We start from the raw sequence: 12,448 nt of genomic DNA, 5'->3' as shown, positions 1-12,448 counted from the left end.
CCGGGCCGAGCAATCTGGCAAAACAGAGCTAACCTTGCTAACAGCCTGCTGTGAGAGGCAAGATCAAGCCAAGGCACTGCCTTGACCTTCAGTTTCTCTATACGTGATGGAAAGAGGAGGACAAAAGACTAACCCAGAGAGAGAAAAGACTATACTCACAACTGTCCCTTCCTATCTTGCTCCTAACTAGTCCAGGTCTCCCCCAACTCCAGCTGCGCCAACACACCTCGCCTCTGTTTCCTTCCCACAATTCCCACCTTCTCCCCACCCCTAAGTAGTTTGAGCTCAGATGTGCACAAATCTATGTCCCCTTACCGCAACTAAAATAGGCTGAAATTTTTCAAAAAGAAATCCACTAAGAAGCTAAATAAACACAGCTAAATAAACAAAAGAAATACAAAAGCTGGAAGCCTTCAAAGCAACCTAAAAAAGTATCAAATCAAAACGTTGTACACCTTAAACTTACACAAAGTCATATGCCAATTATATCTCAATAAAACTGTGGGGAAAAAAAAGAAACCAACTAGAAATGGGAGAAAATATTTCCTTGACAATAGCATGCATATAAACAGGAATAAACTCAATATGAGAAGTATAGAAACTATGTTAAAAAAAACTATAAAAATTCTATTAAAGGGCACAAAATTCAGTCTAAAAATACAGAAAGATGTACTATCTTCTTGGGGATAATTATACATAATAATTATATAAGTGTAAATTCTCTCAAAAATAATATATAAATATAATACCTATTAGAACCCCAATGTGTCTGTCTTTTTAATTCAATAAAATATTAAAATCCCAACAAACAAACAACAACAACAAAGCACCTGAAAGAACTAAAGGCTAACCACAGATTGGTACACCAATGGTACAGCTTTTAGTCTTACAAGTCCTGGGTCCCTTTCTTCTACTCTACGTGGCTTGGATGCTGACTCTAGCTACTTGGGTACCAGATTTGAGAACAATTTAGGTAGGCACCACTGTTGGATCTGGTGGGCTCCAGTCCCTCCTAGTACTGGCATCAGAGTCTTCTTTCCCAGTGTGAGCTCCAGGAGTCTCCCAGGAGTGTGAGCTCCCAGGAGTCTCCCAGGAGCTTCCTGGGAAGTTCTGCTTCAATTCATGAAGGCACCCTGGCTCCTGGTTAGTGTAGCTCTTCATTTCTGTCCCAAAGAGACCTACCCTGAGCTGCAGACTGTACTGTGATTAGCCTGTAACTACTTCCTTTACCATTCCTATAATTCCCAATGGTTCCTGTCCCCTCTCATCTTGTGTGTTCCCCTAAAGCAGGAATCCTTGGTTAGAAACCCACTCATGTGCTTCAAAAGATCTATGAATCCCTGAAATTATATCCAAAATTGTATGTATGTGATGCATATAAGAATATTTTTATGAAGAGGTTTATAGTTTTCATCAAGAAAATCAAATGAGGGACTTCCCTGGTGGTCCAGTGGTCAAGAATCCACCGTCCAATGAAGGGGACGCAAGTTTGATCCCTGATCGGGGAACTAAGATCCCACATCTGCGGGGCAACTAAGCCCGTGTGCTGCAACTACTGAGCCCGTGCACTCTGGAGCCTGTGTGCCACACTACAGAGCCCACACGCTCTGGAGCCCACATGCCACAACTAGAGAGAAGCCCGCGTGCCACAACCAGAGAGAAACCTACGAGCCACAACTAGAAAGAAGCCCACACACTGCAACGAAAGATCCCACATGCTGCAACTAAGACCCGACACAGCCAAAAATATAAATAAATAAATAAATAAATTTGAAAAAAATCAAATGAATTGGGCTTCCCTGGTGGTACAGTGGTTAAGAATCTGCCTGCCAATGCAGGGAACACGGGTTCAAGCCCTGGTCCGGGAAGATCCTACATGCCGCAGAGCAACTAAGTCTGCTTGCCACAACTACTGAGCATGCACTCTAGAGCCCGTGAGCCACAACTACTGAGCCCACGTGCCACACTACTGAAGCCCACACGCCTAGAGCCTGTGCTCCGCAACAAGAGAAGCCACCGCAATGAGAAGCCTATGCACCACAACGAAGTGTAGCCCCCGCTCACCACAACTAGAGAAAAGCCTGAGAGCAGCAACGAACACCCAACACAGCCAAATTAATAAATAAATTAAATAAATACAAAAAAAAAATCAAATGAGTTGACGACCCCCAAAAAGTTTTTTAAAAAATCCTCTTGGGAACAGTGCAGCAGGACCTTGGCAAGATATCCCTCCTAAAATGCAATACAGAACAGGGAAGAATGAAGTTCATATTCTTCACAGGGTAGTAATGATCTCAGATTCAGGATCTCAGAGGGAAAAGGCTAGAAGTGATTATTAGTCTGCAACTACAATTATGATTCCATTCTCTTACTAATCAAAGCCACCCACTGTACAATATCTTGCCAGCTGGTTAGAAAACTCACCTATCTCCATTTCTATGAAAGCTGCTTCATCTGGTAGGGCCCGAGGGATCACTCCAGGATCACTGAAGCTGGTCCTCAACAGTGTAGCCATGGAGAAAAGGAAGAGCATGGCAGCAAACACAGGGATGGCAGGTGACAGCTGGACAGCCAGGTAGCGGCATCTGAAGAAAGCAAGCAATTGAACATCTAGTTATTCCTACCCTATACTGACCTGGAATTGTTACCAGTATGTCAATCTGATCTCCACAACAAAATTACAGTACCTTAAGGGCAGGGACCATATTTTTTACTTCTCTCGAATTACTGAAAAGTCCTAACATTTGGTTCTGCACATACTAGGCGCTCAACAAATACTTAACTGATCGATGCCACCTATAACATACAGAAGATAGCCTAAGGAACCTCCGTTACCCTCAAGCCCAGTCCCTCCCATCAGCCTGCTGGGGGTCACATTTCCTCTGTACCTCAGCAAAGGCTCATACCTGTTCAGGTCAGGGACCCAACTGAACCTGGATTGTAAGCACCATAGGTTGCTCTCACTCTGGGAATGTCTAGAGCTTTTCATATCCACTCATCTGGCGTTAGGCCTGAGCTCAAGGAGGGGGAAGAAAAGATGAGGACCAGTCATGAAGCAGAGTCCCAGTGTCAGACAGACGGTATGTCCAGCATGCGTGAAGGCCAGTGAAAAGCTTCAGGGCTGCTGACTGACTCTGCAACATCCACTCACTCCTCTTCCTTCCTCAAAGAGCTGAGCCAATAGATGACTAGTGACCATAAGCAAGGGAATAAGAAAATTGTATCTCCTTAGCACCCCTTCTCAACATCATGTTTGTTCCCCTCTTTCCATAATTCACCTGGAAGGCCATTCCTCTTTCTCTCTGGATATCCCAGCTCTACTCTTCTTTCAGATCCAAAGCCATCAATGCCGTCACTGTCATCATCACAGCCACAATTTATTGAGAACACACCAGATGCACTAAGCTCTTTAGGCACATTACAGCATCCACTTCTCACACTACATCTATAATAGCTGAAGAATCTGGGATTTAGCGAGGTCTTGGCTCTTCCAAAGGCCTATCCTAAACTGCACTGTTTTTCACTATGTTGACCTCATCTCCCCCAACTGAACTTCATAAGAGCAAGAACCTTGTCTTTTAGGAGTGGGAATGCCTGGGTTTGAATTCTGGCTCTACCAGCTCCTAGTTGGGTAACTGAGTTAACTTCAGTCTCCTTATCTGTGAAATGAGGATGATAATGACAGTATTTCATAGGGTGGTTGTGTGGTTCAAATGCATGAATAGAAATAAAGTGCTTAGAACTGCCCTTGACACATAGTAAACGCTAAGTAAACGTCAGTTATTAACATTATCATCACGGTTCTCTATCTCCCAGAGCCTAATACAAGTATGAGAACAAAGAGGCTATCAACAAATACTTGTCGAGTTGAACTGAGTATCAAACCAAATAAATGGGAATACGTAATTAGAGTTACCACTGACCTATTTTTACTCTCCTCCTCCTGAGGCATATTTTCTCCTTCAACATAGACATCTTCTCTTGGAGGCAGACTATAAGTGGATGAGCAAGGACCAGAGGCAGAGTGAAGAAAGTAAGCTAAGGAAAAAGGCTTATCTCATCTGCACAGGGATTAAGCAAGCTGCTGTCCACTCAGAGTAAACGTTTAACCCTGGGTTGTACCTTCGCTGCAGGTTTGGAACAATCCCCATGAGATCCTCCTCCTGCCTCCGTGCCACACACACGACTGCATGGGGAGTTCAAACCAACTGTACTGAGCAGTTTGCCATGAAGGTGAACATACGGAGTGAACTTGCAAAATGATTTCTGTGGCTTTTTGTTTGCTTGCCTGCTCGTTTGTTTTTTAATAAAATCCTTGGTCTTAGCTTGCTTTTGTAAGATTTTTTTCCTTCTCCTAAAAGCCAAGGGTAGGATCTGGCTAACTGAGTTCAGGGTAATGAAGGTCCTTCCATATCACTCGCTTGTGGATTACCCTCTTTTCCACTATTCCCCTTCACTGGTACAGATAATTAAGAAGTGGGGCTTCCCTGGTGGCGCAGTGGTTGCGAGTCCGCCTGCCGATGCAGGGGACACGAGTTCGTGCCAGGTCCGGGAAGATCCCGCATGCCGCGGAGCTGCTGGGCCCGTGAGCCATGGCCGCTGAGCCTGCGCGTCCGGAGCCTGTGCTCCGCAACGGGAGAGGCCACAACAGTAAGAGGCCCACGTACCGCAAAAATAAAACAAAAATTAAAAATAAAAACAAAATTTATAAGGGCTTCCCTGGTGGTGCAGTGGTTGAGAGTCCGCCTGACGATGCAGGGGACGCGGGTTCGAGCCCTGGTCTGGGAAGATCCCACATGCCGCGGAGCTGCTGGGCCCGTGAGCCATGCCGCTGAGCCTGCGCGTCCGGAGCCTGTGCTCCGCAACGGGAGGGGCCACAACAGTGAGAGGCCCGCGTACCGCAAAACAAACAAACAAACAAAAAAAGAAGTGAATTCAGAAAAGTCACCTCCACTTATCAGGGACCCAAAAGGACACAGGAGAATCACGAGGCTCCGTTTCACAAACAAGCCAAATGAAATTACCATGCTGACAGAAAACAGCCATCTTCCTCATCACTGCCCATCTCTAAAATCACTCTTGAAAACAAAGAAGTGACGTCTCCAGGATTCAAACTGCCCTGGGTGTATAGTCTCCAATGAAAACCCTTAGAAAAATCAGAGCCATCTGATTGGCCACCTAAGGGAGTTTAAACTGTTTTATTAGAGCGAAAAGATACAGAGACGGTAGAACACACACACACCCACACACCCCCCCCACACACACATACTAATGTCACCCCCATGCACAGAAGACCCAAGCTTAACTAAGTCCCATTTCAACACCTGCTTGTTGACCAGACAAAGAACAACTTAGATTTCAATTACACTATGCCATTAAGGATAAAGGTCTCTGTAATCTCCACACAGACTATCATCTGCACCTGCTAAAACAATCCACTCTGTATGTCAACAAGTACACAACAGGCCCATTGTATTGTTCTCCAGAGACAAGGATACTGGCAGCCAGTTGTCACTAGTGAGTGGGTGTGGCTGGCAAGGCAGATGTGGGACCAGCAGGCCTTTCTACCCCGAATAAGAAGAAATAAGAGAGCCAGCGGCTAAGACCACTGTGAACTACAACCCATCTGTCTGTCTTTAATACCCACCTAGGTCAGTCCCATAATTGCAGTAAGCTAGAGATCTGTCTTGTATAGGAATAAGCTATGTGAAGATTTGGGGGTAATTCCCAGTATCGACCTCAAAAGTCAGGAGTACCCTCAAACATCACTAATTTGTCCTAGTGAAACACGGATCTGTCATCCACAAATATAAGCTGTTTTTGAAACCCCGTAGTAGTTTCCATCTATATCGATACGAATAATGATATCCATACACTTCTTGACACAGAACTCTCCTTTGTCTTCAGAGTACCACGGGGTTAGAAGTTGCTTTTCTCCCTTGTGAATCTTATAAATGCAACCATGTGCCCACTAAGTCTTCATTTCTGCCACCTGAAGAGACATCATCATTTTAAGCCATCCTCTACCAACCTCTCGATTGGCCTCAGGCTTCCATAGCTGGACTAGACGACAGGACTCCCACATGGTGGTACTGACCAGCAGTAACCAGCAGTGCCAGGCTGAGCTGGTGTGTCATGTCCCATCCCCCATCCCTAGCACACTAGCGTTCATTGGAGGGACAATGATAATGACACAGACTTCAATTCACACAAAAAAACTCAAAAGAGATTCATGAGGGGAGCTGGTAAGAAACCAGACAGATTCCATGGCAGGGCTGCCTCACAGACTGGCAGTGTGGACTACTGTTCTATACTCTGCTTCAAAGTCTCCCTAATAGTTTTCTTGCTATGCTTTTTGTTGTTGTCCTTTTATCAATGCAATCAATCAGCCAACAAGTATTTATGGGTCTAACAAATGAAGAGCAAGAGAAATGGGAGTTAATTTTGTTGAGGAAAACATAACTAACATATGAAACAGCTAAATAAGATAAGACCAATAATCAAGTGTTCACATGGTGAGTCAGACTCTAAGGACTGTAAGTGGTCAGAGAAGAGCTCTCTTGGGAAGCTGATGGCTGCTTGAAACTGCTCCCATAGCAGCCATTAAGGTTGGCTTTAAGGAAGAGCTGTGCTTGGAACGGCAGGAATGGCCCAAGGATTGGAGCCCCATAATGGCCCTTGATCCCAGATAATAGAAATAAGCCTTTGCTATAAGTCCTCCCTGATACGGATGGCTGTCTGTCCTTTTACATATGACCTACCTCTAGAGCACAGTAAACACGTACAACCACCCATAAGACTGGTTCAACATTCTTCTGATGACACTCAGAGTCTGCTACGAGGGAAAAAGTTTCCTTGGACACTAAAAACATAATTTAATATCACCCTCCAGATTTACTGCTATGTGAAGGTCAAAGGAAAATGCATAACCCTGTTTTGCTCCAGGAGCAGTGGGGAAAATTAACCAAACAGGGACCTTTTCAATTGTGAGGCAATGAGCCATCCTCTCACTGAGGAAGGCCAAAATCTCTATCCAGGCAAACCTGCTAAGTAGTTGCCAAATTTCAGTTATAATAATAAATTTCACATTTCAATTATAATATAAAACATTTCAATTATAATATCCTCCTGATCAAGAACTTAGAATAGTTCCCTGCTGCCTATTATATTAAGCCCCCCACTCCTCGGGCCAGTATTCCGAGGCCCTCCTTGAACTGGCCTTATCTAATCATTATCATAAGGTTCTTGCCTCCTCCTTGCTCCATTCCAGACACATCTCCCTCATTACCCTGAATTCACTAGCCTCTTGTTATTGCAAGAGGCATAAGATGCCTTTTTTTGTTCTTAAACACAATACCACCTCTGGCATCTCTGAGGAGGAAGATTTAGGACTCCTCTCCCTCAATAAACATCTCAACTGATGTAGGCATGCTAGGGACATCCCTGTTCTTTGTGCTCACTTTTCCTAAAATAGACGATCACTATACTCAATTAAGACTCATTCTCAAAAGATGGGAGACTCATTCAGTGGAGACTGACAGTGTGAAACTCATTACCGCAAAAGGTAGTAGAGGCTGAAAATATACAGATGAATTCTGAATGACAGAACCGTAAAGAATTGTTAACGGAAAGCACACTGTTCAGGAGACATGACCCAATCCTTCTTCAGGGGACATGCTTTATCAGGAAGTTGAGTTTAGCTAAGTACTGTTAACAGATTGATATCAAAGAGGCAACTATGCCTTTCTAAAACTGTCTTTGGTTGACCAAGTCACAGACAGAATCTTGGGCAGGATAAGCACAAGACTGAATCTCCATAGAGCAGCTCTGCAGAGAATACTCTCTTGGTTAGAGATCATGATAAAGTCACTTTTTCCTCTTCCTAATCTCACCTAAGGAATTCAGGAACCTGGACCTTGTCACTGTAGGCACAGATATTCTGCCATGTCAGAGTCTGGCTCTGGTCTACCCAGCCCTGTGTCTCCTCAAACCTGCTAAGTTTGTTATCAGATTGCCTCTTCTCTTCCTCCTGTCCATGGGGACACGGTGTCCCTTTCATCACCATCACCCACAGGGTAACATGGTAGGGAGCACACACTGCTTAATTTTTCTCTGAGCTGTCCTCATCCCGGCAGCAGGGACTAGGGGCAGCGACAGCAGTGATAACCTCTTGTAACACACAAAGCTTACTTGCTAAGTTCACACTTAGACATGGGCTCCCTTGTCCCTGCAAGGCTACCAGAATGCCATGCTGGAACGCTGTCAGTTTTCCACAAAGATGCCTTCGTTTTCTAGGAGCATGGGCTAGGGAGGCCAAAATAACCTGGAGTCCACTAAGGTAACACAAACACTAGCTAGCAAGACCCCAGAATATGCGTGTCCAGCACTCAGCACCATGCACATCTTCAGTAATCTGCACGTCTTCACGATTCCGTATTCAAAAGGTAACAATGAGATGAAAAGTAGTGTCATATAAGGCTTCCCTGGTGGCACAGTGGTTGAGAGTCCGCCTGCCGATGCAGGGGACACAGGTTCGTGCCCCGGTCCGGGAGGATCCCACATGCCGCAGAGCGGCTGGGCCCGTGAGCCATGGCCGCTGAGCCTGCGTGTCTGGAGCCTGTGCTCTGCGACGGGAGAGGCCACGACAGTGAGAGGCCCGCGTACCGCAAAAAAAAAAAAAAGTAGTGTCATATAAAGGCACTGGCTGGCCGATCGATCTTGATGAAATAACCCCATTTCTGTAGACTTGGTTTTGTCACCTGCAAAAGGATAGGGATAGTCTCCAAGGCCCCCTCCGGCTCTATCACTCTATGATTCTGTGAGTCAAGACTGTTACATTTTAAGTGCATCCAGAATGTATCAATTCAGTAACATTTATTGATCACCTACTCTATGAAAGGCCTGGCAGAGGGCACTGTGGGGGCCACATAGACACAGAAGATGGTCCCTGACATTGAAAGAGCTCGAAGTGTAATCACCACAGAATTCAGAAATATAAAAAATGTCAATTACATATTAAATGACTGGTATGTACAATTAGTCCTGAGAATGCAGAAATTACTAGAAAAATTTCATGAAGGAAGGAAGACTCAAGAAGGGACTTGAAAAAGAGGTAGAATATGAATAGGCTAGAAGTGGGACAATTACTAAGCAGTGCTACAAAACTTCTTTCAGTTCATCCAATTCAACGACTCCTCTGTACATCAGGAGCACCCAGGAGGGTCAGTCCAACAGGGTTTGATAGTGCCTTGATACGGTTTCCTCTAGATATAGCACAGTGAGGCATAAGCACTGATCATAGCAGCAAACTACTTCTACTTCAGGGGTCAAGAGTCACACAATTATTCTTGCCACAACAGAAGTCTCAGGACCTTGACCCCACTAGTGATCTGGTCACAATGTTAAAAGAGACAGCTAGGAAGCCACTTCCAGAACACAGTGCACTTGGTCCTTTCCCCAAGCTTTATGAGGAAGTTGAATTTGACTAAATACCACAATAGCCTTTCAGTAGCTGGACAGCTCACAGGTTGTCAGTGTCATTCTGCTATAGTGTCCTAACATTCCCGGCCAAGCTGTTTGCTATGTGTTCATCACACAAGCTGGACAGGGTTTGGGCAAAAAGGACTGAGAATGGTTCATGTGCTCAAAGCTCATACTTCCTAAATACCTCATCCTAAGAATACATTAGGAAGGTTTTTTTTTTTTGACTAAAGTATTTTTTTGAAGTATAGTTGATTTACAATGTTGTGTTAATTTCTGGTGTACAGCAAACTGGTTCGGTTATATATACATTCTTTTTTTTATATTCTTTTCCATTATGGTTTATCATAAGATACTGAATATAGTTCTCTGTGCTGTACAGTAGGACCTTGTTGTTTATCCATTCTATATATAAAAGCTTACATCTGCTCACCCAAACCTCCCACTCCATCCCTTCCCCACCCCACCCCACCCCCGCCGGCAACCACAAGTCTGTTCTCTACGTCCCTGAGTCTGTTTCTGTTTCATAGATAGGTTCATTTGTGTCACATTTTAGAGTCCATATATAAGTGATATCATATGGTATTCATCTTTCTCTTTCTGACTTACTTCACTTAGTATGATAATCTCTACTTGCAAGGAAATTTTTTTTTTAAGTACTGTACAATTTACACTCTGCTTCAAAATTCAAAGACATTTTTACTACAGATACAATTACATTTAAAATACAGCTACCTACTGGTAATCTTCTATCCCCTCCTTCTCTGTGTGTGTATTTGAATTTTCTAGACAGACACAAGAGTTATATAGAATTTCAGACTCTCAGAGTTGCAAGAGGCCTAGTGATAATCTAGCCCAATTTCCCATCCTGGGCAGGAATCCACTCTGTGACAGCAGCCCTGAGAGATGGCTACCCAGTTTCTTTGGAAACACTTCTAACAATACAGAGCTAACTCGCTCCTGGATGGACCACCTTTGTTCATTTTACGTATTCAACCTACTGTCTGTCCACTGAAAATTACAGGTCCCTCCTTTGAGAAATCTAAACGTGTAAAGGCAAAATCCAAAAATAAAAATATGTCCACTGGCACTACTAACACTGCATGTTTTTCATCAAGGGGCGCCCACATGCCTGACCAGATTTCTCAAGCCATCTGGCTGACCCAGGGCTGTGCCACGGGTGGTTATAAATCACCTCGCACTCGTTCCTATGCACCTGCTACAAGCAGGACGCTGTTACTAAATGCAGGTCCAGATGTGCCTCAAGATCTGAACTTTCTTCCTCAAGGCCAAAATGCAGCAGCCAGGGGACATATAGTCTACGCTCCTAGACAGTTTAAAGATGAAAAGAGACAGCCCTTTGTCACTGGTGGTTCAGACACCCTCAACTGCCTGAAGGCAGGGGGCTAGATCAGCTGATTTTTTTTTTTTATGCGCGGTATTTTTTTTTTTTTCAGCAGGCGGACTCTCAACCACTGCGCCACCAGGGAAGCCCCCAGCTGATTTCTTGAGGTCTCCCTAAGTTCTCATACTAGTGAAGGAGCCCATATTCTGCCCCCAAACCCTATCCACCACCACGTGGTGGGTAGTAAATTACAGACCCCAAAGAAAAAGGTCAACCAGAAAGAAATGTCATTCCTCAGAGGCATGCTGGTATCCTCTGTACAGCCTGTCATTGGTTAGGCTCAAGGCAGCTGCCACCTAGAGTGCCTGTGTGTCTGCATATGACAGACAGATGCATGCACACTCACAAACACAGATTCTACCATTCTCAGTAAAAAAAGCATTCATTGCCAGGGTCCTCTCCCCTTTGGTCAGATGTAGCCTTCCCCACTCCACTGCTCAGCTAACACGTTTACTTCCTTCTCCCCTCCGGCCTCCTTACTCCCACCCCCAAGCCCTACCCTCAAAAATATTTACCCCACAGACAGCTGGAACCCAGGGCAGTTTACAAACAACCTCGCCCTTCATATCTGAGGGCAAAGCGCAAGAAATAACTTGGGGGAAAAAGTCATCTTGGTAGAAAACCCAACCTGCCTCTGTCAAACAGTAACTTGGCTAATTACAAGCTTCATCCCACAGGCAGTTTTCTTCAGAGGCCTTCAGGGCCGAAGTGGAACAGATCCGTATCAGACTCTGTCTGGCTCCCAGATACAAAAAGGGTCAAATGCCAGTAGCTCCAAATTTCAAGTTCCCTTGGCCAGTCAAACCAGAGGTTTCCTGGGCCCAGAATTACCAGCTCACTCAGGGTCTAGAAACAAATCTCATCTCTGTTTTGAATGGTTCCAACCACAAAACTTTAACCCTGGGCGGGGCAGGGAGGGTGGCAAAAGAGCTAGTGATTCAGCAGAGGAAGGAGTGAGAATGATAGAAAGCAGAGTTCATCTCTGCACTTCCAAAAAGAAGCAAGGCAGGAATAAAGCAAAGAAAACTTGGAGAAGGGTGACGAGTGGGGAAACATTTTTTTTAATGTTATGCATATGCCTGCCCACCTGCACACACTCACTTGTACCACACATAGGTACACACACACACAAGTACACACACACACACACACACACACACACACACTCAGCCATGAAACTCAGACTGGAAAGCAGCTAAGAAGCCAACATCAAACTGTCTGACTTTGCCAAATACTTTACAAAGTCAGCAGCAATAGCAGCAACAGAAGTGCCTTTGACAAAGAGGTCCTCTGACCTTACTTTCCTAGCCCTGTTATAAACTACGTCCCCCTCCTTCCTCTGCTGTTACTCAAGCCAGCTGCAAACATCAAAAAGTCCGGTAAAGGGCTTCCCTGGTGGCGCAGTGGTTGAGAGTCCGCCTGCCGACGCAGGGGACACGGGTTCGTGCCCTGGTCCGGGAAGATCCCACGTGCCGCGGAGCAGCTGGGCCCGTGAGCCATGGCCACTGAGCCTGCGCGTCCGGAGCCTGTGCTCCGCAACGGGAGAGGCCACAGCAGTGAGAG

At 45.1% G+C, this 12,448-nt stretch overlaps 1 protein-coding gene across 4 annotated transcripts in view; it reads right to left on the bottom strand.

The window, feature by feature from the left end:
• Positions 1 to 12,448, bottom strand: part of ZDHHC9 (zDHHC palmitoyltransferase 9) — a 31,863-nt gene that overhangs the window by 16,039 nt on the left and 3,376 nt on the right. For 3 of the 4 annotated variants that reach the window (XM_027092376.1, XM_027092377.1, XM_027092378.1), the window contains one exon: positions 2,425 to 2,585. In XM_027092376.1, coding sequence (XP_026948177.1) covers positions 2,425 to 2,585 — 161 coding nt within the window. Of the gene's footprint in view, positions 1 to 2,424; positions 2,586 to 3,923; positions 3,993 to 12,448 lie in introns of all 4 variants that reach the window. The other variant, XM_027092375.1, reaches the window with a different exon arrangement.

This window comes from Aethalodelphis obliquidens, unplaced genomic scaffold (assembly GCF_003676395.1).
Source record: "Aethalodelphis obliquidens isolate GAN/ISIS:26980383/991018 unplaced genomic scaffold, ASM367639v1 scaffold77, whole genome shotgun sequence".
In the NCBI taxonomy this organism is placed as follows: Eukaryota; Metazoa; Chordata; class Mammalia; order Artiodactyla; family Delphinidae; genus Aethalodelphis; species Aethalodelphis obliquidens.
The sequence above is the reverse complement of the archived record's forward strand: the minus strand, read 5'-3'. Positions and strand labels throughout refer to the sequence as shown.